A 27,723-nucleotide genomic window follows, 5' to 3' on the forward strand; every position below is an offset into this window, starting at 1 on the left:
CACTCAGCTTCGCTGCAGCAAGTAATGCCTTGAAGGTCTCGGGCTAGCTTGAAGGTCTCGGGCCCACAGTAGCTCAGGAATGTGGCCCTTCTTTTGCTTGCATCGGTGATCCCTTGAGCCACTGCGAAGAACTCGAAGCGTTCGACGTAGTCTTCCCAGGTGTGGGGCTCTGATGGCTGGAAGGGCTCCAATACCCTTGGACTCTCCATTGTCCTAGCGGGCAGGGTCGTCTTCTCAGCTGGCCAGTGAGTCTTGTTCTCAGCTGCAATCCGGACTCTGAGGCAGGGTTGTGTTTAACCGCTCCTCAGCATTCCGGATCCCACCTTCGTCGCCAGTTGTTGTGACGTGGGGTTTGTGATTTCAGCTCTCTTGACAAAACATGCTGGAGACAGTTCTCTAGTAACACTTCTTTATTTAAGTGAACAAGACTGACTGTGAGGGCAGGAAGGCTACATTTATAGGGACAGGGAACTAGCTAGAAGGGGATACATTTTGGAGGGAACAATATCAGGCAATCACAGTGCTGCCTTTTGGAGGGAACCAATAAGACAGAGGATCCAAATACAGCAGCTTAAATGAACCAATAGTAGCTGTACCCTCTGGAACCAAAAGGCAGTTACTTTATCCTAATGCAAATACAGACAATAATAATACAGAGATAAAATCCTGTGACTCAATACACAACAGAGATAAAATCCTTTGACTCAATACACAACAGTATGCAAAGTGTCATCCACCAGACTCAGGACTTACCCTATTATACCCAGCCTTGGATGGCTTTGGCTGGGCAGGTGGTACAGGGGCTCGCAGGCTGGAGGCAGATGGAACCTGGAACAAGGCAGACGAGAAGGAAAGAAAGAAAAGTGTCATGTTTCTGGTCTAGAGAACAGTTGCCATTTATTTGCCCCTTGTCTTCTATCAAAAAAAAAAAAACAAAAAACCCTGCATGCCTAGAAATAGACTTCTTGCAAAAATCACTTGGAGTAAAATCTATTGCAATCAATTCTTTCTTTCTTTCTTTTTAAAGTAACACTCCAAACAAGATTCAAGAAAGCCTCTGGACTGGGAGACACACCATTCATTTAAAGCACTTTGTTTCCTGCCATGAACCAACAGGACCGAGGCATTCTGGCTATTGTTTTTATTATTATTTATTAGATTTCTGTTCTGCCCTTCAACCAAAGATCACAGGGCGGTTTACAATATACTGTTGGCATTTGATGGCTTACACAATGTGAGAAGATGAGCAATTAAATAGTCCTGAGATGGTATGTTTGGTGTTGTTGAGGCCAGTAAGGACTGACAAACATACCGTATATTCCGGCGTATAAGACGACTGGGCGTATAAGAAGACCCTGACTTTTGAGAAGATTTTCCTGGGTTACAAAGTAGTCTTCTACGCAGGAATATAGCATACCTACATGCTTCTAGCTACCATCCCAAACATCCCAAACAATACCAAACAGGCCCTACGTTACAGCCGCATCTGTTCCAACTCTACAGACAGAGACTCTCTCCTATGAGATCTACAGCAAACCTTTTTAGAACTCAAATATCCAGGCCCGGCTCTAGGGTTAGTCTCGGTGGCGTGGGGTGCCAGGGCGCCCGACCTGCTTGAGACGGCCCTGAAAATATCCTCCTGGTGAAGTTAAACAACAGATCAACAGAGCCAGACTGATACCCAGAGAGAACGTGCTGCAAGACAGACCCCAGAAAGAAAATAACAGAACAGCACTAGTCATCCCATACAGCTCCCAAGCGAAAACAGGACAGCTCATCCTCAGAGATCTACAACCTCTCCTAGACAATGACAGTTCTCTTTCTCAAGCTCTGGAAGGAAGACCTTTCATTGCCTACAGACAGCCACCCAATCTTAAAGAACTCCTCACCCACAGCCTGCAATAAACCCAGATGCCAACTTTGCTGCCACATACACCCGGAGAACACCATTACTGGCCCCAACAACATCCAACATATTCCTGTCATTTTCCCACTTTTATTCCCCCCCCCCAAGCCGACTTTAACCTCATATTATTTTCAGAGCAGATTGTCATTTGTAGGCTGTCTGCCCATTGCTACTTAACAACTGGGAATACCAATGAACCCCCCCCCCCCGAGCATCAGCATCCTTTGTTCTCTTATTAATATGGGCGAGATTCAGCCAAGTTAAGCACCTGAATGTCCCATTGGTTTCTGCGCTAAAAGTAACCACATGTTAACTTTCCTATTCCCTATGTTCTGTGAAGAAGCTGTTTTAGCAACCCTCAAATCCTTCCTTACCTCCCTCCCCCCTCCCTCCCTCCCTCCCCCCTCTCTCTCTTCCTCTCTCTCTCTTTCACCCCTTCTCTTCCTTCCTTCCTTCCTTCCTTCCTTCCTTCCTTCCTTCCTTCCTTCTTGAAGCTGTCCTCAAGGTCTGCTTGCTTTACAGCGAGGCGAGAGGAGAGACGGACAGGAACCCCTTCCACCCCCCCTTCCAGCTCACTGTAAAGAAAGCAAAGGGAAAAGACTGTTTTTTTCTTGTTTTCCTCCTCTAAAAACTAGGTGCGTCTTATGGGGCGAAAAATACGATGATGTTGCTTTAGAGGTATCATCTATAATGGGGAACTTTCAGAAGGAAATATTAGCCCAGATGCAATTACAACTGGACAGTTTTAAGCAAGAGATAGGGGAGGACTTAGAAAAAAACACAAAAACTGTCACAGATAAGCTGGAAACCACGGAAATATCAGTCAAAAAGTTGGAATCAAGAGCTGAAAAATCAGAAAAGGTAACCCAGAGTTTACAGGATGAACAGGATGTTATCGAGGCTGATCTCATTTTTTGACAGAATTACAAGCCTGGTAGATGAAGGGAACGCTGTGGATGTAGCCTATCTTGATTTCAGCAAGGCCTTTGACAAGGTGCCCCATGATATTCTTGTAAAGAAGCTGGTAAAATCATCTTATTTTATTTGTTATTTGTATTTTATTTGCTATTTGACAACATACATAACCAAGACATTGGCAGACTGGATGGGGGAGAGTCAGGCATTTTTGATGGAATCAAGAGAGAATTCTGTAACAACTCTCTATTTTTTATTCTTATTTCTTTGGGGGGTTTTTAATTAAAGATTTTCTTGATTTACATTGCATATATCTTCATAAATCAAGAAAATCTTTAATAAAAAAATAGAGAGTTGTTACAGAATTCGATCTAAAAGATCACGAGAAAGAGGTCAGGCTGAAGGCTGCTGGGTAAACAGGTTTTGCATAATGCCGGCAATCATCAACATAAAAAATCTCTGACCATAATAATTATAGGGAGAGCATAAGGCAAAAGGGACAGAGGTAAAGATAGGAAAGCGAAACAAAAACCAATGTAGAGTAGGAAGAAAGTCACAGGCTTGGCAGAGCATCAGTCTAGGCTGACAAACGGAGAAATATAAGCTGTATATATGTATTTCTCTATTGATTTTGTTTTTTCTTTATGTACGTCTGCAAATTTTCTCCCCCCCCCCCTTTATCTATTGTTTTGGTTTGTCTCTACATTATTGCAAAATAAAAATAATTAAAAAGAAGAAGACGACGACTGCTTGGTCACATTTACTTCTAAGAAAATGAAAGACGCTATCCTGCAGAAAAGCTATGAAAGCAGTCTCTCGGTTGATGGGTCTCAATGACTAAGTACAAGGAAATCCTAAGACAGCGACAGCCGAGATACCGGTTCATAACAAATGGTCTGAAAAAAGCCAACCAATTTCCAGAAGGACTTTCCTCTAAATCTAAAGGGCAAAAACACACCAAGACCGTCGCATAGACAGCAAAGATTTTGAATTTCCTCAGATTGTATGTGTTGTGACGTGGGGTTTGTGATTTCAGCTCTCTTGACATAACATGCTGGAGACAGTTCTCTAGTAACACTTCTTTATTTAGGGCAAAACAGGACTGACTCTGAGGGCAGGAAGGCTACATTTATAGGGACAGGGAACTAGCTAGAAAGGGATAGATTTTGGAGGGAACAATATCAGGCAATCCCAGTGCTGCCTTTTGGAGGAAACCAAGAAGACAGAGGATCCAAATACAGCAGCTTCAATGAACCAATAGTAGCTGTACCCTCTGGAACCAAAAGGCAGTTACTTTATCCTAATGCAAATACAGACAATAATAATAATACAGAGATAAAATCCTTTGACTCAATACACAACAGTATGCTAAGTGTCATCCACCAGACTCAGGACTTACCCTATTATACCCAGCCTTGGATGGCTTTGGCTGGGCAGGTGGTACAGGGGCTCTCAGGCTGGAGGCAGGTGCAACCTGGAACAAGGCAGCCGGGAAGGAAAGAAAGAAAAGTGTTATGTTTCTGGTCTAGAGAACAGTTGCCATTTATTGTCTTCTCTCAAAAAACCCCATGCACGGCTAGAAATAGACTTCTTGCAAAAATCATTTGGAGTAAAATCCATTGCAATCAATCAATTCTTTCTTTCTTTCTTTTTAAAGTAACACTCCAAACAAGATTCAAGAAAGCCTCTGGACTGGGAGACACACCATTCCTTTAAAGCACTTTGTTTCCTGCCATGAACCAACAGGACCGAGGCATTCTGGCTATTGTTTTTATTATTGTTTATTAAATTTCTGTTCTGCCCTTCAACCAAAGATCACAGGGCGGTTTACAATATACTGTTGGCATTTGATGGCTTACACAATGTGAGAAGATGAGCAATTAAATAGTCCTGAGATGGTATGTTTGGTGTTGTTGAGGCCAGTAAGGACTGACAAACATACCGTATATTCCGGCGTATAAGACGACTGGGCGTATAAGAAGACCCTGACTTTTGAGAAGATTTTCCTGGGTTACAAAGTAGTCTTCTACGCAGGAATATAGCATACCTACATGCTTCTAGCTACCATCCCAAACATCCCAAACAATACCAAACAGGCCCTACGTTACAGCCGCATCTGTTCCAACTCTACAGACAGAGACTCTCTCCTATGAGATCTACAGCAAACCTTTTTAGAACTCAAATATCCAGGCCCGGCTCTAGGGTTAGTCTCGGTGGCGTGGGGTGCCAGGGCGCCCGACCTGCTTGAGACGGCCCTGAAAATATCCTCCTGGTGAAGTTAAACAACAGATCAACAGAGCCAGACTGATACCCAGAGAGAACGTGCTGCAAGACAGACCCCAGAAAGAAAATAACAGAACAGCACTAGTCATCCCATACAGCTCCCAAGCGAAAACAGGACAGCTCATCCTCAGAGATCTACAACCTCTCCTAGACAATGACAGTTCTCTTTCTCAAGCTCTGGAAGGAAGACCTTTCATTGCCTACAGACAGCCACCCAATCTTAAAGAACTCCTCACCCAGAGTCTGCAATAAACCCAGATGCCAACTTTGCTGCCACATACACCCAGAGAACACCATTACTGGCCCCAACAACATCCAACATATTCCTGTCATTTTCCCACTTTTATTCCCCCCCCCCCAAGCCGACTTTAACCTCAGATTATTTTCAGAGCAGATTGTCATTTGTAGGCTGTCTGCCCATTGCTACTTAACAACTGGGAATACCAATGAAAACCCCCCAAGAGCATCCTTTGTTCTCTTATTAATATGGGCGAGATTCAGCCAAGTTAAGCACCTGAATGTCCCATTGGTTTCTGCGCTAAAAGTAACCACATGTTAACTTTCCTATTCCCTATGTTCTGTGAAGAAGCTGTTTTAGCAACCCTCAAATCCTTCCTTACCTCCCTCCCCCCCTCCCTCCCTCCCTCCCCCCTCTCTCTCTTCCTCTCTCTCTCTTTCACCCCTTCTCTTCCTTCCTTCCTTCCTTCCTTCCTTCCTTCCTTCCTTCCTTCCTTCTTGAGGCTGTCCTCAAGGTCTGCTTGCTTTACAGCGAGGCGAGAGGAGGGACAGACAGAAAATACAATGATATTGTGTCATCTATAATGGGGAACTTTCAGAAGGAAATGTTAGCCCAGATGCAATTACAACTGGACAGTTTTAAGCAAGAGATAGGGGAGGACTTAGAAAAAAACACAAAAACTGTCACAGATAAGCTGGAAACCATGGAAATATCAGTCAAAAAGTTGGAATCAAGAGCTGAAAAATCAGAAAAGGTAACCCAGAGTTTACAGGAAGAACAGGATGTTATCGAGGCTGATCTCATTTTTTGACAGAATTACAAGCCTGGTAGATGAAGGGAACGCTGTGGATGTAGCCTATCTTGATTTCAGCAAGGCCTTTGACAAGGTGCCCCATGATATTCTTGTAAAGAAGCTGGTAAAATGCGGGCTAGACAATGCTACCATTCAGTGGATTTGTAACTGGCTGACTGACCGAACCCAAAGGGTGCTCATCAATGGCTCCTCCTCATCCTGGAGAGTAGTGACTAGTGGGGTGCCACAGGGTTCTGTCTTGGGCCCAGTCTTGTTCAACATCTTTATCAATGATTTGGATGATGGGCTTGAGGGCATCCTGAGCAAGTTTGCAGATGACACCAAATTGGGAGGGGTGGCTAACACCCCAGAGGACAGGATCACACTTCAGAATGACCTTAACAGATTAGACAACTGGGCCAAAGCAAACAAGATGAATTTTAACAAGGAGAAATGTAAAGTACTACACTTGGGCAAAAAAAATGAAAGGCACAAATACAGGATGGGAGACACCTGGCTTGAGAGCAGTACAAGTGAAAAGGATCTAGGAGTTTTGGTTGACCACAAACTTGACATGAGTCAGCAGTGTGATGCAGCAGCTAAAAAAGCCAATGCAATTCTGGGCTGCATCAATAGGAGTATAGCATCTAGATCAAGGGAAGTAATAGTACCACTGTATTCTGCTCTGGTCAGACCTCACCTGGGGTACTGTGTCCAGTTCTGGGCACCACAGTTCAAGAAGGATACTGACAAGCTGGAACGTGTCCAGAAGAGGGCAACCAAAATGGTCAAAGGCCTGGAAACGATGCCTTATGAGGAACAGCTTAGGGAGCTGTGTATGTTTAGCCTGGAGAAGAGAAGGTTAAAGGGTGGTATGAAAGCCATGTTCAAATATATCAAAGGATGTCATATAGAGGAGGGAGAAAGGTTGTTTTCTGCTGTTCCAGAGAAGCGGACACAGAGCAATGGATTCAAACTACAAGAAAAAAGATTCCACCTAAACATTAGGAAGAACTTCCTGACAGTGAGAGCTGTTCGGCAGTGGAATTTGCTACCAAAGAGTGTGGTGGACAGCCATATGTCAAGAATGCTTTGATGGTGTTTCCTGCTTGACAGGGGGTTGGACTGGATGGCCCTTGGGGTCTCTTCCAACTCTATGATTCTAAGATTCTAAGTGAGAGGTGTTGTGTCGTGGCTTAAGAAGTCCAGATACACATCTTCAAGAGAACAGTTCTTTATTTAGGGCAAAACAGGACTGACTCTGAGGACAGGAAGGCTACATTTATAGGGACAGGGAACTAGCTAGAAAGGGATAGATTTTGGAGGGAACAATATCAGGCAATCCCAGTGCTGCCTTTTGGAGGAAACCAAGAAGACAGAGGATCCAAATACAGCAGCTTAAATGAACCAATAGTAGCTGTACCTTCTGGAACCAAAAGGCAGTTACCTTACCCTAAAGCACATAAGTGCAGATATAAAATCCTTTGACTCAATACACAACAAGAGGTCTATCAGGCAGGCAAGATCCATTTGAATTGGAGCTTGCTCTGCTTGATATGAGACAAAAATCCAATGTCCTTAGAATAAGAGATTTGCCAGAAAAGGAGGGAGAACAGGATTTGACAACATACATAACCAAGACATTGGCAGACTGGATGGGGGAGAGTCAGGCATTTTTGATGGAATCAAGAGAGAATTCTGTAACAACTCTCTATTTTTTATTCTTATTTCTTTGGGGGGTTTTTAATTAAAGATTTTCTTGATTTACATTGCATATATCTTCATAAATCAAGAAAATCTTTAATAAAAAATAGAGAGTTGTTACAGAATTCGAACTAAACGATCACGAGAAAGAGGTCAGGCTGAAGGCTGCTGGGTAAACATAATAATTATAGGGAGAGCATAAGGCAAAAGGGACAGAGGTAAAGGTAGGAAAGCTCTTTAAGCAGAGGCTTGACAGCCATCTGTCAAGAATGCTTTGATGGTGTTTCCTGCTTGGCAGCGGGTTGGACTGGATGGCCCTTGGGGTCTCTTCCAACTCTATGATTCTATGATTCTAGGTTGACAAACGGTAAAAATATAAGCTGTATATATGTATTTCTCTATTGATTTTCTTCTTCTTCATGTATGTCTGCTAATATCCCCCCCTTTATCTATTGTTTTGGTTTGTCTCTACTTTATTGCAAAATAAAAATAATTAAAAAGAAGAAGACGACGACTGCTTGGTCACATTTACTTCTAAGAAAATGAAAGACGCTATCCTGCAGAAAAGCTATGAAAGCAGTCTCTCGGTTGATGGGTCTCAATGACTAAGTACAAGGAAATCCTAAGACAGCGACAGCCGAGATACCGGTTCATAACAAATGGTCTGAAAAAAGCCAACCAATTTCCAGAAGGACTTTCCTCTAAATCTAAAGGGCAAAAACACACCAAGACTGCTGCATAGACAGCAAAGATTTTGAATTTCCTCAGATTGCATGTGTTGTGACGTGGGGTTTGTGATTTCAGCTCTCTTGACATAACATGCTGGAGACAGTTCTCTAGTAACACTTCTTTATTAAAGTGAACAGGACTGACTCTGAGGGCAGGAAGGCTACATTTATAGGGACAGGGAACTAGCTAGAAAGGGATAGATTTTGGAGGGAACAATATCAGGCAATCCCAGTGCTGCCTTTTGGAGGAAACCAAGAAGACAGAGGATCCAAATACAGCAGCTTAAATGAACCAATAGTAGCTGTACCCTCTGGAACCAAAAGGCAGTTACTTTACCCTAATGCAAATACAGACAATAATAATACAGAGATAAAATCCTTTGCCCCTTCATGGATCAATGCCTTGTCGTGGCGAAGGGGCTTGAATAACTCAGAGAAGCTATGAGCTATGCCATGCAGGGCCACCCAAGATGGACAGGTCATAGTGGAGAGTTTTGACTAAACGTGATCCACCTGGAGAAGGAACTGGCAAGCCACTCCAGTATCCCTGCCAAGAAAACTCCATGGACAAAGACAACAGGCATATAAAAGTTATGATGGTGGAAGATGAGCCCCGCAGGTCGGAAGGCGTCCAACATGCTACTGAGGAAGAGCGGAGGACAAGTACAAGTAGATTCAGAGCTGATGAAGTGGCTGGGCTAAAGCAGAAAGGACGCTCAGTTGCGGATATGCCTGGAAGCGAAAGGAAAGTCCAATGCTGTAAAGAAAAGTATTGCATAGGAACCTGGAATGTAAGAACCATGAATGGAGGTAAGCTGGATGTGGTCAAAAATGAGATGACAAGAATAAATATCGACATCCTGGGCATCAGTGAACTAAAATGGACAGGAATGGGCGAATTCAGTTCGGGTGACTATCATATCTACTACTGTGGGCAAGAATCCTGTAGTAGAAATGGAGTGGCCCTCATAGTCAACAAAAGAGTGGCAAAAGCTGTAATGGGATGCAATCTCAAAAATGACAGAATGACCTCGATACGAATCCAAGGCAGACCTTTTAACATCACAGTAATCCAAGTTTATGCACCAACTACCGGAGCTGAAGAAAGTGAAATTGACCAATTCTATGAAGACCTAAAACACCTTCTAGAAATGACACCAAAGAAGGATGTTCTTCTCATTACAGGGGACTGGAATGCTAAAGTAGGGAATCAAGAGATAAAAGGAACAACTGGCAAGTTTGGCCTTGGAGTTCAAAATGAAGCAGGGCAAAGGCTAATAGAGTTCTGTCAAGAGAACAAGCTGGTCATCACAAACACTCTCTTCCAACAACACAAGAGACGACTCTACACATGGATATCACCAAATGGGCAGCATCGAAATCAGATTGATTATATTCTCTGCAGCCAAAGATGGAGAAGAAGCTCTATACAGTCAGCAAAAACAAGACCTGGAGCTGACTGTAACTCAGCTCCAGTACCTGTTTGTACACAGGTACCTGTTTGTACACAGGTACAAACTGACATCCTCTTTCTGTCTAAATGCAAAAACCTGGACATTGTACCTAAGGGTCTTAGAATTAAGAACCCTCTTCAATCAACTTATCCCACAGAATATGCTAGAAAACTATGCCATACTTTATCTAAGAAACTGCTGAAACATCTTATCGGCGTTCTGTATTCCAAACAGAAGTTAATAAAGGAGGAACTCTCTGCACTGGACAACTCCATCAGGAATCACCCAGCCTGGCAGAAGTTCCACAAGGAAAAACAAACCATTTACCACTCTCAACTGGAGTTACTGAAGAACCGGAAAAATAAAAAACTCTGCAACCTTTCCAACCTACAGGCCACCAATCAAAACAAGATCAACAACATTGTCAATCTTTCACAGCAAACACTCAGCCCAGCTGAGGAATCCGTCCTTTCACGGGGGCTATCATTCTGCCCTGCCAAATCCCAACACATGATTCAGTTCTGCGGGGACCTGGAAGCATTTTTCCCCCGCTTACGCCTGAAGGAGTATTTTCATCACACCCAAGAACAAGACAAAGTAGAACAAACTACATCCCCACAACACAACACCTCTCAACTTACTGGGGAACAACCATCACCCTCCAAACGCATCAATGAACAGAACATTGACCACCAACTACCACCGAAAAGAAGTTACACAAAAAGGGACTCCACGTGGACCCCTCCTGATGGACGCAATACCACACTAGATCTGTACATCGAATGCTTCCGCCACAGAATCCAAACGGATGTGACCAGAAAACAGCATCGCTTACAACAAAATCTAAACCATGCTGAAAGGAGAGCCATAGAAAATCTCAGGAACAACCCAGACATTATAATTAAAGAGGCAGACAAGGGTGGAGCTGTCGTCATCATGAACAAAACTGATTACATCCAGGAGGCCCACAGACAACTTTCCAATACGGAGCTACCCCTACACATCCAAGAACAGATCCTCACAAACACACCAGCGGAACCTCGACCAGGAACTTTCTATCTTCTACCCAAAATACACAAACCAGGAAATCCAGGACGCCCCATCATCTCAGGTATTGGCACCATTACAGTGGGTGTTTCCGGCTATATGGACTCTGTTCTGAAACCATATGCTATCAGTGCTCCCAGCTACGTACGTGACACCACAAATTTTCTGAGGAAAATACAATCTTTGAACAATCTTCCTAACAATACTATACTAGCCACTATGGATGTGGAATCTCTATACACCAACATCCCACACAATGATGGTTTACAAGCCATAAGGAACACCATTTCAGATAAAACCACAGCGGACTTTGCTACCAAACTCTGCCACTTTGTCCTTACCCACAACCACTTCAAATTTGGTGATGACCTGTTCCTCCAGATCAGCGGCACAGCCATGGGCACCCGCATGGCCCCACAGTATGCCAACATCTTCATGGCAGATTTAGAACGTTTCCTAAACTCCTACCCACTCAAACCTCTCTTGTACCTGCGATACATTGACGATATTTTTATTATCTGGACACATGGACAACAGACCCTGGAAACCTTCCACCAGACATTCAATGACTTTCACCCCACCATCAACCTAACAATGAACCAATCTATGCAAGAAATACATTTTTTGGACACTACTATAAAAATACAGGATGGACGTATAGACACCACCTTATACAGAAAACCAACTGACCGACAAACATATCTACACGCTTCTAGCTACCATCCCAAACATACCAAACAATCCATCGTATACAGCCAGGCCCTACGTTACAACCGCATCTGTTCCAACTCTACAGACAGAGAATCTCACCTAAGAGATCTACAGCAAACCTTTTTAGAACTAAAATATCCACCTGATGAAGTTAAACAGCAGATCAACAGAGCCAGACTGATACCTAGAGAGAACCTGCTGCAAGACAGACCCCAAAAAGAAAATAACAGAACACCACTAGTCATCACATACAGCTCCCAAGTTAAAACAGTACAACGCATCATCAGAGATCTACAGCCTCTCCTGGACAATGACAGCTCCCTTTCTCAAGCTCTGGAAGGAAGACCTTTCATTGCCTACAGACAGCCACCCAATCTTAAACAACTCCTCACCCACAATAATACAACCACCAGACTTAACATGGACACTGGTACCAGAGCCTGCAATAAACCCAGATGCCAACTTTGCTGCCACATACACCCGGACAACATCATTACTGGCCCCAACAACATCCAGCATACCATCTCAGGACTATTTAATTGCTCATCTTCTAACATTGTGTATGCCATCAAATGCCAACAGTGCCCTTCAGCTCTCTATATTGGACAAACAGGCCAAACCCTACGCCAAAGGATAAATGGACATAAATCTGACATCAGGAACCAGAAGACAGAAAAACCAGTAGGAGAACACTTCAATCTCCCAGGACATTCTATACAAGATCTCAAAGTAGCTGTCTTACTACAAAAGAATTTCAGAAATAGACTGGAAAGAGAAGTTGCTGAATTACAACTTATCACCAAGCTCAAAACCATGGAGGGACCTGGTTTGAACAGAGATATCGGATTCTTATCTCATTATACATGATAAGCGATCTTCAGCCATCTCAGCCCTTGCTTTTTCATGCAAAACCATTTGCAGTCGTTTTCGGTCATCAACAGCTATCAGTCAGTCAATCACCCACTTCCACCACCCTTCTGAGTGATCTCCCCTCCCCATCCCCACCCCTCCCCACCCCTTCTCTACATAAGTGCCTGGGGACTTCTATTTCACTGTATCTGAAGAAGTGTGCATGCACACGAAAGCTCATACCAAAATAAAAACTTAGTTGGTCTTTAAGGTGCTACTGAAGGAATTTTTTTATTTTACTTCGACCCAGACCAACACGGCTACCTACCTGTAACTCAGATCATCAACTTCTTATAGCAAAATTCCAGCTTAAACTGAAGAAAGTAGGAAAAACCACTGGGCCAGTAAGATACAATCTGAATCAAATCCCTTATGAATACACAGTGGAAGTGAGGAACAGGTTTAAGGATTTAGATTTGGTGGACAGAGTGCCTGAAGAACTATGGATGGAGGCTCGTAACATTATACAGGAGGCAGCAACGAAAACCATCCCAAGGAAAAGGAAATGCAAGAAAGCAAAATGGCTGTCCAACGAGGCCTTACAAATAGCGGAGGAGAGGAGGCAAGCAAAATGCAAGGGAGAGAGGGAAAGATACAGGAAACTGAATGCAGATTTCCAAAAAACAGCAAGGAGAGACAAGAGGGTCTTCTTAAATGAGCAATGCAAAGAAATAGAGGAAAACAATAGAATGGGGAAAACCAGAGATCTGTTCAAGAAAATTGGAGATATGAAAGGAACATTTCGTACAAAGATTACCATAATCAAGGACAAAAGTGGTAAGGACCTAACAGAAGCAGAAGACATCAAGAAGAGGTGGTAAGAATACACAGAGGAATTATACCAGAAAGATATGGAAGTCTCGTACACCCCAGGTAGTGTGGTTGCTGACCTTGAGCCAGACATCTTGGAGAGTGAAGTCAAATGGGCCTTAGAAAGCACTGCTAATAACAAGGCCAGTGGAAGTGATGATATTCCAGCTGAACTATTTAAAATTTTAAAAGATGATGCTGTTAAGGTGCTACACCCAATATGCCAGCAAGTTTGGAAAACTCAGCAATGGCCAGAGGATTGGAGAAGATCAGTCTACATCCCAATTCCAAAGAAGGGCAGTGCCAAAGAATGCTCCAACTACCGCACAATTGCGCTCATTTCACACGCTAGCAAGGTTATGCTTAAAATTCTACAAGGCAGGCTTAGGCAGCATGTGGACCGAGAACTCCCAGAAGTGCAAGCTGGATTTCGAAAGGGCAGAGGAACCAGAGACCAAATAGCAAACATGCGCTGGATTATGGAGAAAGCTAGAGAGTTCCAGAAAAACGTCTACTTCTGCTTCATTGACTATGCAAAAGCCTTTGACTGTGTCGACCACAGCAAACTATGGCAAGTTCTTAAAGAAATGGGAGTGCCTGATCACCTCATCTGTCTCCTGAGAAATCTCTATGTGGGACAAGAAGCTACAGTTAGAACTGGATATGGAACAACTGATTGGTTCAAAATTGGGAAAGGAGTACGACAAGGTTGTATATTGTCTCCCTGCTTATTTAACTTATATGCAGAATTCATCATGCGAAAGGCTGGACTAGATGAATCCCAAGCCGGAATTAAGATTGCCGGAAGAAATATCAACAACCTCAGATATGCAGATGACACAACCTTGATGGCAGAAAGCGAGGAGGAATTAAAGAACCTTTTAATGAGGGTGAAAGAGGAGAGCGCAAAATATGGTCTGAAGCTCAACATCAAAAAAACCAAGATCATGACCACTGGTTCCATCACCTCCTGGCAAATAGAAGGGGAAGAAATGGAGGCAGTGAGAGATTTTCCTTTCTTGGGTTCTATGATCACTGCAGATGGTGACAGCAGTCACAAAATTAAAAGACGCCTGCTTCTTGGGAGAAAAGCAATGAAAAACCTAGACAGCATCTTAAAAAGCAGAGACATCACCTTGCCGACAAAGGTCCGTATAGTTAAAGCTATGGTTTTCCCAGTAGTGATGTATGGAAGTGAGAGCTGGACCATAAAGAAGGCTGATCGCCAAAGAATTGATGCTTTTGAATTATGGTGCTGGAGGAGACTCTTGAGAGTCCCATGGACTGCAAGAAGATCAAACCTATCCATTCTGAAGGAAATCAGCCCTGAGTGCTCCCTGGAAGGACAGATCGTGAAGCTGAGGCTCCAATACTTTGGCCACCTCATGAGAAGAGAAGAATCCTTGGAAAAGACCCTGATGTTGGGAAAGATTGAGGGCACTAGGAGAAGGGGACGACAGAGGACAAGATGGTTGGACAGTGTTCTCGAAGCTACGAACATGAGTTTGACCAAACTGCGGGAGGCAGTGCAAGACAGGAGTGCCTGACGTGCTCTGGTCCATGGGGTCACGAAGAGTCGGACACGACTAAACGACTAAACAACAACAAAATCCTTTGACTCAATACACAACAGATATAAAATCCTTTGACTCAATACACAACAGTATGCTAAGTGTCATCCACCAGACTCAGGACTTACCCTATTATACCCAGCCTTGGATGGCTTTGGCTGGGCAGGTGGTACAGGGGCTCTCAGGCTGGAGACAGATGGAACCTGGAACAAGGCAGACGAGAAGGAAAGAAAGAAAAGTGTCATGTTTCTGGTCTAGAGAACAGTTGCCATTTATTTGCCCCTTGTCTTCTATAAAAAAAAACAACAAAAAACCCTGCATGCCTAGAAATAGACTTCTTGCAAAAATCATTTGGAGTAAAATCTATTGCAGTCAATTTTTTCTTTCTTTTTTTTAAGTAACACTCCAAACAAGATTCAAGAAAGCCTCTGGACTGGGAGACACACCATTCCTTTAAAGCACTTTGTTTCCTGCCATGAACCAACAGGACCTAGGCATTCTGGCTATTGTTTTTATTATTATTTATTAAATTTCTGTACTGCCCTTCATCCGAAGATCACAGGGCGGCTTACAATATAAAAACACAAAAATGCATACCATAATAACAAACAGAAACAATACCACCCCCAGTATTCTGATTTATTAAATTTATTAATATTTCTGTTGCCGCCATAAAGTATTTGCTTGCCTGCTCTGGCCAAATGCACAGGCCAGAAATAAACGATAGATTGCAAGAACTCAGGCCAAAAGAAGATGATTTCAAAAAATCTTCACAAGGTTTTATTGATTTGATGCGGAGTTTAAATGGGAATCAATCCCAATGTTGAAGGCAAATAAAGATAAATTCCAGTAAAAATCAGGACAAGGCCCTGTTTCGACTATTCTTCATCAGCAAAGATTCACAGGTCAAAGTGTACCAAGTATGTTTGCCTTGCTAGCTCAAATTGTCGAAACAGGGCCTTGTCCTGATTTTTACTGGAATTTATCTTTATTTGCCTTCAACATTGGGATTGATTCCCATTTAAACTCCACATCAAATCAATAAAACCTTGTGAAGATTTTTTGAAATCAGCTTCTTTTGGCCTGAGTTATTGCAATCTATCGTTTATTTCTGGACTTTCCCAAGAACTCCAATTTCCACTGAAATGCACAGGCCTGGCAAAGAAACTGCTCTTGAGAGCAAAGAGGAATATTGGCCATATTTGGCCCAATACAATGACAAAAACTTTTAGTGCACAATATCGGGTTCTGAAATGTTCCCAGATATCGGGAATGATCAGCTGCAGAAGTTAAAGGAAAAACACGCCACATTCCCTGCTGGGGTCCAAGTTACCCCACCAAATATCTTCTTCCGGTCTACGGATCCTGCTCTGATCGCCTTCTCTGCTTCCCCAAGGTGGCCTGGTCCTCTTTTCCAGCCCCACTCCTTCTCACCAGGGGGAAATCATCTTTTGCATCTGCAAACCAGACCTTCCTCCAAGCTGGGCTCCTGACACTTCAGGCAGAGGCAAACTCGGCCCTCCAGCTGTTTGGGGACTACAATGCCCATCACCCCTGACCACTGGGAATTGTAGTCCCCAAACAGCTGGAGGGCAGTTCCCCTCAACTTGAACATATGGTCCAGAACATTTGGAGGGCGCCAGGCTGGGGAATCCTGCTTCATGCTGTGTAACATCAGACCAGGGTGGATAAAAACCAATCATTTTTTTTTTTTTGTATTTAGACAAAATCGGATTTCTTTGATTTCAATCGGATTTCAATTTTTTTAAAAAAATGGATGTCTATAATAACATGCTTTTGGAGGAAAAATCTTTTGAAAGATAGTTTTCTATTTAAGTTGCATTATAGCCCAAAGCCTATTCACTGGAAAATAAGGATTTGTTTTAAGTTTTTCATATGCACTAAAATTCAGTCAAAGATTTTTTTTAAAAAAAATGTTTAACCACATCAGTTAACAAACATGAATACATTTCTTTCTTTGGAGGTCTTTACGCAGAGGCTTGACAGGTATGTCAAGAATGCTTTGATGGTGTTTCCTGCTTGGCAGGGGGTTGGACTGGATGGCCCTTGGGGTCTCTTCCAACTCTATGATTCTATGATTCTATGATTCTATATGCTATAAGCTTATTGTTTTCGTTAAATAAATTGTTTCAGTTGTTATTAAGGAAATGATTGTTTGTCTCCTTCCAATAAAGTACAGTACAGCAGAAAAGTTGCCCAAATATACACAGTTAACTCATTAAACCTCACCATAATTTCAAGATTATCTGTCTATGCATTTCTAACAGTATAACCAAATCAGAAATGTTTGGTATAACTGTAAAAACTACTCTGAAAATTTCTTCTTCCCAAAATGAAACCTTCACCTGGTTGTAAATATTAAGATTATACCAGCAAGAATGTAAAAATGCATCTCACACACACCTGGGGAGGGTACCGGAGGCGCTCCAAGATGTTTTCTAATATGTCCCTCTCCTCCATCATCTCCAAACCTGAGAGAGAGAGAGAGAGAGAGAGAGAGAGAGAGAGAGAGAGAGGTGAGTAAGGGAGGTGGACAAGAGGGGAAGGTAGCGGATTTTGCCGTATATAACCCCCCCCCCCCATGTAGAAGACACCTCCTATGTTTGGGTACTCAAAATTCAGAAAATGGGGGAGATTGCCCAGACTTTTGGGGAGAGATAGCCATGAATGGCTCACCCGCAAACCAATCTCACTCTTGTCTGCCCCATTGCCATAGCAGCAGCCCATCGCCAACAACCCTTTCTTTCCAGAGCAAAGATCACCGCTGGAAATCTCCTCCTGGCAGCTACAACCAACCGCCCAACCACTGCCCCCCATGCAGAAGAGGAGCCCCCATTGGACACATGACTTCTACACACAAAAAGAGGGCAAGTTCTTTGACTGAGCGGATAGATGCATGCCGCATCTGAACAGGGATCATAGCACTGTTGTGTCTGAAGGGACCTGCGGGGTCACCTAGTCCAACCCCCAGCAATGCAGAAAAGGGGAAGCCACCCAGAAGTCCCTGCTCCATGGGACACTCCTCTTCCAAAGGTGGGGTGGGAGACCCTGGCCTCAGGGCTGGCTCTAGGGGTAGGCTGGGTGGCGCGGTGCGCCAGGGCGCTAGACCGCCAGGGGCGTCGCGCCGGTGCACCCGCGGTAGCCGCGCTGCGCCCGCACTCAACAGCGACGGCAGGCCGCAGTAGCTGCGCAGCGACTGGTCCGTCCGCAACAGAGGCGCCCGCAGCACGAGGTGCCCACGGCTAGGGTGCCCGCTGCAGGCTAGGGCGCTGAGATGGACTGGGAGGACTCCATTTTGGCGCCCCTCCCCTCCCTGCCGCCGCCGCATCATTCTAACCCCTCTGTGAGCCAATAGGGCTCCAAGGGGGGGGGCGGAGTTCTCCTGCTTTGAAATCGGCGCGCTTCCTCCCCCCAGCAGCAAACGGCTGGAGGAAGTGGAGCGCGCGCCTGCTGCTGCCTGCCTGCCTGCCTGCCTGGACTGGTGGCCTGGCCGTCTGGGCCTGGTGTCTGCTGCCTGCCTGAGCCTGGTGTTTGCTGCCTGCCTGGGCCGCTGCCTGCCTGAGCCTGGTGTTTGCTGCCTGGCTGGGCCGCTGCCTGCCTGAGCCTGGTGGCTGCTGCCTGGCTGGGCCGCTGCCTGCCTGAGCCTGGTGGCTGCTGCCTGGCTGGGCCGCTGCCTGGCTGGGCCTGGTGTTTGCTGCCTGCCTGGGCCGCTGCCTGCCTGAGCCTGGTGGCTGCTGCCTGACTGGGCCGCTGCCTGCCTGAGCCTGGTGGCTGCTGCCTGCCCTGCTGCCTGGAGTTCAGAGCGCCCTTGCTCCCGTCCTGTCGGATCAAGAAGGAAGGTAAGGTAAGGTACGCGGAGGCCGAGAGGCGCCCGCGGAGCTGTTTTGGGGTCCACCACCTTCAGTGCCTGCCCGCCCCCTTGGGCGCTGCTGTTTCAGGATCGCGCGCCTCCAGTACCCTGCTGCTTTGGGGCAAGTGGGGTGGTGGGGGAGTTTGTAAGGGCCAGGGGCTTTAACTGGAGAGGCATTGCGACCCCCCCGCCCCGCTCTGGGTGGCGAAGGGCTGGCTTGGGGAGGGACTGGCTTGAAGATAAAAATGGTACAACACTTCACCAAGCAGCACACTTTTTAGTACATTTTCTTGTTTCTTTCTTTCAAAAAGTCAGCCTTTTGTGTGTGTTTGTTTGTGCTTTCTGCTGGCTGCAGATGCGAAGGAAAGGTTTGCCCCTTCCACCCCCATCCCCATCAGCTAAGAAGCTTAGTAAAAAAAGGTTCCATTGGTGCTGCAATAGCAGTCAGGGGTCTCCATGGCTGTAATTAAGAAAAAACAAGAGTTTGACCCTGTCTGTATATGACTCTACGGGTTGATTGAAGGTAATGGGGAGGGGGCTCATTGGAGATGAATGAAAGGCTTGCTTGTTGGTTGTGTACTGTTGTATATGTGTGGCTGCTGGTCTGTGATCTGGATCCGTGATTCTTTGGTACCGTGCATTTGGTTGGAATGGGCATTGATTTGTACCCTCTCTTGTGAAATAGGTTCCCTGCTCCTGCATCTCTTCTCTTCTCTTCCCTGCCTGGACTTTGTTTAGTGTCAAGGACTGGATGTACCTGGTGCTGAAGGCAATTGCAGCTTGCAAAAATCATGCTTAACGATTACTTTTGCATTTTATTTTATGGCTACGTCCTAAAATAGGGGAAACACGGTATGTGTGGCGTCTGCAGAGGATTTGAAAGTGATACCAGATTCTGTGACTGTAGATTAAATATGTTTGCATGGTCCATTATCAGAGTTATAACTATGTTCATTTCTCGAGAGAAGGTGGCTCATGCTTAAGGGAGTGCTTGAGTGGGAAGAGGGCAACCAAAATGGTCAAAGGCCTGGAAACAAGGCCTTATTAGGAACGGCTTAGGGAGCTGTTCGACAGTGGAATTTGCTGCCAAGGAGTGTGGTGGACTCTCCTTCTTTGGAGGTCTTTAAGCAGAGGCTTGACAGCCATCTGTCAGGAAAGGATTGATGGTGTTTCCTGCTTGGCAGGGGGTTGGACTGGATGGCCCTTGGGGTCTCTTCCAACTCTATGATTCTATATGGAAATCTTTCATGATACGTCTTCCATTGGAGTTAAAACTGATGTTCCTTTCTAAGCACAGGGAAATTGCCCTAGTAAGACTTAATAGTACTAGTAGGATGTTTAGGATTGCAGCCCAAGGCAGGTAAATTATGTTTTCGATTCTTCCTTCTCCTTCTTCTTTTTACTTAATTAGGAAAAAAAGGGATTCGTAGGGTAATTGTTCTCCCTCCCTCCCTCTCTAATACTCTCTCTTTTCCATTCAGTCTCCTGGATCAAGCTGTAAGACTTCACCTTCCCAGCCCCTCAGTTCCTACACCAAACTTTGGCAGAAAAGGGGAGGGGGAGTCCACTTTAATCTCCACCGGTAAATGGACATTCTGGGTGAGTAATAAATCAGACACCCAGCCTCACAGGTCCTCCTCCCAAATGAAAGATGTTTATTGGAGATTGTGTTTATCCAGAAAAAGCTGTGACATGATTACCTCTGACTACATAGTTTTTTATACGCATATCTCTTTGACATCCAGCACCATCGGTTCTCTTGCTGTACTACCGGATTCTGCGCACCCAAGTCCAGACTGAGAGTTGACAACGTGCACGAGGAGGAGTCTGCCTGAACGTGGCCTTGGCCTGCCAATATCTGTTTATGCACATGTCATATTCATGTTTCTCTAATACTTTTTATTAATTTATGCAGATGGCTGATAGTAAGAAGAAACTTTCAGGATCCCAAAACAGAAAGAGAAAACATGAGAGAGAAGAAAATGTAAAGAAGTTGGCAAGTCCAATTGGATTTTTTAAAAAACAAAGTAAGTGAGCTACTTAAAGTTTCCAGATTACTTTTATGGGTGGGTTTTTGCTCTCAGAGCCACTCTTGTAATTTATGTGTATTAACCGATGCTTTTTCTGCTTTAACAGGTACATCTTCTGCAACTGTTGATGAAGAAGAGAGACCTTCAAGTACATCTTCTGCAATCGTGCATGAAGAAGACCTTCAGTAGATTTAGAACAGGCATCCCCAAACTTCGGCCCTCCAGATGTTTTGGACTACATTTCCCATCTTCCCCGGCCACTGGTCCTGTTAGCTTGGGATCATGGGAGTTGTAGGCCAAAACATCTGGAGGGCCGCAGTTTGGGGATGCCTGATTTAGAACATCATTCTGCATGTATTCAAGAAGCCTCTATATCTGCATTTGCAGCTGAATCTTCCGCAACATCTGAGACTCCCCTGGAAGTGACATTTGATGATGATGCAAGGGGTGATCCTTCGTTGTGGCCGAAAATTCTCCCAGACAAGAGAAGAGTGCAGGACACCTATTGTCCATTAAAAAAAGCATAGATTTAAAGAAGAATTTAATGAAAGGGAAAACTGTAGATGCCTTAAATCAAGCCAGAATAGAACGTGAGAAGAAAAGGTGGACAGCTGTTTTAGAGAGAATAATTGTGCTAATTGATTTTTTGGCGATCCAAAATTTGGCATTTAGAGGAAAGACTGAAACTTTGTTTCATTCAGATAATGGTAATTTCTTAAAATTAGTCGAAAAAGTTGCTCTGTTTAGCAGAACATATTGCACAAATTGAAAATGCTCACAACCGCATGCCTCATTATCTGGGGCATAAGATCCAAAACGAACTGATCAATATAATAGGAGAAAGAATTAAGATGACCATTGTTAATCTTTTGAAGCAATCTAAATACTTTTCCATTATTTTGGATTGCACTCCTGATGTATCACACGAGGAACAACTTTCTGTTGTGGTTCGGTTTGTACACCTTGACACAGTTACAAAAAAGGCTGAGGTGAGAGAACATTTTTTAGGCTTTGTCCCAGCTGATGACACTACAGGACAAGCACTAGCAAGGGTTTTGTTACATTTTTTAAAAAATCCTTCAATATTGAATTAGACGACACGTGAGGGCAAGGATATGATAATGCTGCAAATATGAAAGGGAAAAATATAGGCCTCCAAAGAAAAATCTTGGATTTAAATCCACGTGCCTTTTACGTTCCTTGTGCTGCTCACAGCCTCAATTTAGTAGTTAATGATGCTGCTAAAAGCTCAATGGAAGTGTCTCTAATTTTCCCCCCATTGTTCAAGAAATATATGTGTTCTTTTCCGGATCGACAACACGTTGGCAAATTTTCTTGAAACAGATGCCCACTTTCACTTTAAAACCATTATCAAACACGCGATGGGAAAGTAGAGTAGTAGAGGCATTGAAAACACTTCGTTTTGATATGGTGAAGGTTTACAACGCCTTATATTCTATTTATTCAGATGACAAGAAAGATTGTGACACAAGGAACATGGCAAGTTCATTGATGTTGAAACTGAAGTCTTTCAAATTCATTTGTTCTTTAGTAACGTGGTACAACATATTAGTGAAAATTGATGGTATAAGTAAAATCTTACAAAAGTCTGATGTCGTTCTTTCGGAAGCAGTTAAAATGATAGAGCTGGTCAAGAGTAACTAAGCTAGAGCAATAGCTGAGGAAATAGAATGCGAAGCCATATTTACAAGCACTGCACGTCCACGTCCCATAAAAAGGTTTTTCGATTATGAGCATAAAGATAAAGATAAAGGGACCCCTGACCATTAGGTCCAGTCATGAACGACTCTGGGGTTGCGCGCTCATCTCGCATTATTGGCCGAGGGAGCCGGCGTATAGCTTCCAGGTCATGTGACTCATGACAAAGCTGCTTCTGGCAAACCAGAGCAGCACATGGAAACGCCATTTACCTTCCCGCTGTAGCGGTTCCTATTTATCTACTTGCATTTTGACGTGCTTTCGAACTGCTAGGTTGGCAGGAGCTGGGACCAAGCAACGGGAGCTCACCCCGTCACAGGGATTCGAACTGCCGACCTTCTGATCAGCAAGCCCTAGGCTCAGTGGTTTAACCACAGTGCCACCTGGGTCCCTCGATTATGAGCATACTGATGAGCAAATTGCAGATCCACAGAAGAACTTTAAAGTAAATTTTTATTTTTATTTGTTTGACTTGGCAATCACAAAAGTAAATGAAAGATTTGAACTGTTAAGTGAACACAACAATAATTTTTCACTTTTGCAAAATATAGACAAATGGAGACAATTAGGGACAGGCCAGAAAAGAGAACGGTGTTTAAATTTGCTACAGAAATTGACTGCCGAAAGTGGGGCTGATATACCGGTAGACGCAGAAGATTTATTTCATGAGCTGGAAATATTGTCAATTGTTTTCAATGCAGACACAGCTCCGGTGGATGTTTTGAATTATATATATTCAAATAATTTGATGACTGCATTTCCAAACTTGTCCATATCCCATCGCATATATTTAACATTACCAGTGACAGTAGCCGAAGGTGAAAGATCTTTTTCGAAATTGAAAATAATAAAATAGTGTTGCTGTGCATTAGTCTGTCAAATGGAGGGTAATCGCCCCCCTTCATATTTTTTTTATTACCTGGATAAATATTTGGAATGTCTTTTTGCAATGGGGTTTTTCTCGGTGGAGGGGTAGAGGGCTTTGACCGTGGAATCTGTGGGATGTTTTGTGAGATTTTACAGGTTTCGGGTTGGTGAGGAGGGTTGATGGTTCTTTGGGGTGGGGGATTGTTGGGGGAGGGATTTATTGGGTGTGGGGTGTTTGAAATGGGGTTGGCTGGGGGGGAAGGGGGGCAGAGGAGTCAGGGGTGTGGGGTGGGTGGGGGTGTTGAAAGGTATAGGGCTGTTTTCCTGGTAGCTGTGTTTTTGGAGATGTGCAATGATATGTCCAACATATTTTGTGTTTTGATAAAGTTGGGGTCAAATTTATGACAAAAACCTTGAATTTCTGTGTGGAGTGTGTTTTACTTTGAGGGGTGGTTTGGGGACCTCGGCACACAATAAATGGGCAACAAAAACAGTTTGTTTCTGTTTCCCGTTTCCTTTCCCCAAGCAGAGATAAGATGTCAGTGGTGTCAGCTCCCTAAAAAGGTCAGCAACCCTGGGAAATTGGGGGTTTGGGGGGCGCCGGAGGGATCTTCGCCCCACGGCGCCAGATAGGCTTCAGGCAGCCCTGCCTGGCCTCATAGGAGGCAGGTCTTGCCAAGGGGAACCCAACAGGGATCTGCTTCTACCTACTCACCTGGGAAGAGTGGCCCAGAAGCCTTGCGGCTTTTCTGGGCCAGCTCTGGGAGGACCAGCGGGGCCTGAGGCTTCCTCCTGGCCTCTGCTGTTACTTGAGGCCCCACCAGGCTGGGGAGGTGCTCAGGCTGCGGCGGAGGCTGCGGCGGAGGCTGCGGCGGAGGCTGCGGCGGAGGCTGCGGCGGAGGCTGCGGCGGCGGCCCCTCCTCCGGGCTGATTTTATTTTTTTTATTTTTTCTGAATAAAAAAGTCATCCTGCAAGAAAGAAAGGAAACGGCCCACCTAAGTCAATGGAAAGTAATTTCAATTAATATTTATAAAGATAATTATGGGGGGGGGAATCTAGAATGGAATAAAAAGGAATCTAGAAAGATGGAGTAGGATGGATTTATCATTATTAGGAAGAATAATGGGGTTGCTGTAAAGGTTAGCAACAGCCAGTTTGATTTTACCTTCTTTGGAGGTCTTTAAGTGGAGGCTTGACAGGCATATGTCAAGAATGCTTTGATGGTGTTTCCTGCTTGGCAGGGGGTTGGACTGGATGGCCCTTGGGGTCTCTTCCAAGTCGATGATGATTCTATGAACACAGACCTCTGCCTTCTGCCTCCCAAACATGCGCACAGGCAGAAAGCTCGATGGTATTCCTGCCAGTGGAGCCCAGCGGAAGGTGCTGAAGGGCAGCTATCTGAGGACGGGTCTGAGTTAGCTGGGAATCTCCCAGCTGGTGCTGCAAGCCCTATCCCTCTGCCAGGGCTCTCAAGTTGGCACAGGAATTGGGCTCATAGAATCATAGAATCCTAGAGTTGGAAGAGACCACAAGGGCCATCCAGTCCAACCCCCTGCCAAGGAAGGAAGGAAGGAAGTCAATTGATTTCGGCCATTGGCCCATATCAAACAGCAATTCAACATAAAACAGCCAAAGCAATACCAATTTTACAATTTAGGCAATACCAGCTTAACAACCATTAATAATCAGTTGAGATCAATAAAATTACTCCATATATTGAATAAAATAATATATCTATCTAAAACTTGGTTAAGATCTATCAGATAATTTTAGTTTACAGCATAGTTTTGACTCCTCTCAGTAATTCTTAGTTTTTAATTGAACTATCAAAATCGTGCAGTGATCCGCTTCTCTTCTTATGAAATAAGACGTTAATCAGGAATCTAGCGACCATAAGGGATCTGCTCGGTTCATCATCATTCAATAAATAAATTAATTTGGTTTCCTGCGTCTCGTCAGCAATTCTCGATAATAGTGGATACAGGAATCTGGACCGAGCAGCCGAATGAACTGGGCAACAAAAAAGTATGTGGTGTAGAGATTCTACAAAGCCACTGTTACAGTCGCATAGCAGGGAGATCTGGCCATTGGAGAATCTGTTACCCATAACATTTGATGGAAAAGCATTGAACCTGGCCTTTATAAAGGCATACCTATGCGTCGCCACAGATAAAGTTGTTAGATAATATGGTAATTTCATTTGTTGTTGTTGTTTAGTCGTTTAGTCGTGTCCGACTCTTCGTGACCCCATGGACCATAGCACGCCAGGCACTCCTGTCTTGCACTGCCTCCCGCAATTTGGTCAAACTCATGTTCGTAGCTTCGAGAACACTGTCCAACCATCTTGTCCTCTGTCTTCCCCTTCTCCTAGTGCCCTCAATCTTTCCCAACATCAGGGTCTTTTCCAAGGATTCTTCTCTTCTCATGAGGTGGCCAAAGTATTGGAGCCTCAGCTTCACGATCTGTCCTTCCAGGGAGCACTCAGGGCTGATTTCCTTCAGAATGGATAGGTTTGATCTTCTTGCAGTCCATGGGACTCTCAAGAGTCTCCTCCAGCACCATAATTCAAAAGCATCAATTCTTCGGCGATCAGCCTTCTTTATGGTCCAGCTCTCACTTCCATACATCACTACTGGGAAAACCATAGCTTTAACTATACGGACCTTTGTCGGCAAGGTGATGTCTCTGCTTTTTAAGATGCTGTCTAGGTTTGTCATTGCTTTTCTCCCAAGAAGCAGGCGTCTTTTAATTTCGTGACTGCTGTCACCATCTGCAGTGATCAAGGAGCCCAAGAAAGTAAAATCTCTCACTGCCTCCATTTCTTCCCCTTCTATTTGCCAGGAGGTGATGGGACCAGTGGCCATGATCTTGGTTTTTTTGATGTTGAGCTTCAGACCATATTTTGCGCTCTCCTCTTTCACCCTCATTAAAAGGTTCTTTAATTCCTCCTCGCTTTCTGCCATCAAGGTTGTGTCATCTGCATATCTGAGGTTGTTGATATTTCTTCCGGCAATCTTAATTCCGGCTTGGGATTCATCTAGTCCAGCCTTTCGCATGATGAATTCTGCATATAAGTTAAATAAGCAGGGAGACAATATACAACCTTGTCGTACTCCTTTCCCAATTTTGAACCAATCAGTTGTTCCATATCCAGTTCTAACTGTAGCTTCTTGTCCCACATAGAGATTTCTCAGGAGACAGATGAGGTGATCAGGCACTCCCATTTCTTTAAGAACTTGCCATAGTTTGCTGTGGTCGACACAGTCAAAGGCTTTTGCATAGTCAATGAAGCAGAAGTAGACGTTTTTCTGGAACTCTCTAGCTTTCTCCATAATCCAGCGCATGTTTGCTATTTGGTCTCTGGTTCCTCTGCCCTTTCGAAATCCAGCTTGCACTTCTGGGAGTTCTCGGTCCACATACTGCCTAAGCCTGCCTTGTAGAATTTTAAGCATAACCTTGCTAGCGTGTGAAATGAGCGCAATTGTGCGGTAGTTGGAGCATTCTTTGGCACTGCCCTTCTTTGGAATTGGGATGTAGACTGATCTTCTCCAATCCTCTGGCCATTGCTGAGTTTTCCAAACTTGCTGGCATATTGGGTGTAGCACCTTAACAGCGTCATCTTTTAAAATTTTAAATAGTTCAGCTGGAATATCATCACTTCCACTGGCCTTGTTATTAGCAGTGCTTTCTAAGGCCCATTTGACTTCACTCTCCAAGATGTCTGGCTCAAGGTCAGCAACCACACTACCTGGGGTGTACGAGACCTCCATATCTTTCTGGTATAATTCCTCTGTGTATTCTTGCCACCTCTTCTTGATGTCTTCTGCTTCTGTTAGGTCCTTACCACTATAATTTCATTGAGGGTGTTAAACCAAGATTTATCGGAGAACAGGTGCCACAGCCCATCAAGGTATTGGACTGGATATCAATCTCCTTTAGTTTTTGAGTGACAGCTCTCGTGGCTGAGACTAAGTCCAATTCCAATAGTTCAAATGGAGATAGCCCAAGGGACACAAGTTTCGAGTGTATTACCTTTGCCCAAGGGCTGGGGAAATCATCTCTCCAGAGACACTGAATCAGGTGGAGATTGGGGAGTCTATGCCATAATGCCAACCAGTAACTGAATATACATTTCCATAGAGTGTTTTCTAATGATGTAACATTAA

The 27,723-nt window shown here is 44.3% G+C and overlaps 2 protein-coding genes and 1 long non-coding RNA gene across 3 annotated transcripts in view; 1 reads left to right on the plus strand and 2 right to left on the minus strand.

Moving 5' to 3' along the window:
* The window catches only part of LOC148684501 (maestro heat-like repeat family member 5), a 50,331-nt gene extending 31,913 nt beyond the window's left edge, over positions 1 to 18,418 (minus strand). Inside the window, exons 1-2 of the mRNA XM_088653158.1 lie at positions 18,199 to 18,418; positions 17,494 to 17,561 (exon numbers count right to left, since the gene is read on the minus strand). Of these exons, the coding sequence (XP_088509284.1) occupies positions 17,494 to 17,561; positions 18,199 to 18,418 (288 nt within the window). The remainder of the gene's footprint in view (positions 1 to 17,493; positions 17,562 to 18,198) is intronic.
* The window catches only part of LOC148684498 (maestro heat-like repeat family member 5), a 439,917-nt gene that overhangs the window by 181,715 nt on the left and 230,479 nt on the right, over positions 1 to 27,723 (minus strand). The window lies entirely within an intron of this gene.
* LOC148684502 (uncharacterized) lies at positions 18,452 to 23,557 on the plus strand. Its single transcript, XR_015946125.1, has 5 exons — positions 18,452 to 18,929; positions 19,626 to 19,792; positions 20,422 to 20,539; positions 20,856 to 20,967; positions 21,077 to 23,557. It is a non-coding gene; the product is annotated as an uncharacterized LOC148684502 (long non-coding RNA).

Source organism: Zootoca vivipara, chromosome 10 (genome assembly GCF_965207765.1).
Source record: "Zootoca vivipara chromosome 10, rZooViv2.hap1.1, whole genome shotgun sequence".
Lineage (NCBI taxonomy): Eukaryota > Metazoa > Chordata > Lepidosauria > Squamata > Lacertidae > Zootoca > Zootoca vivipara.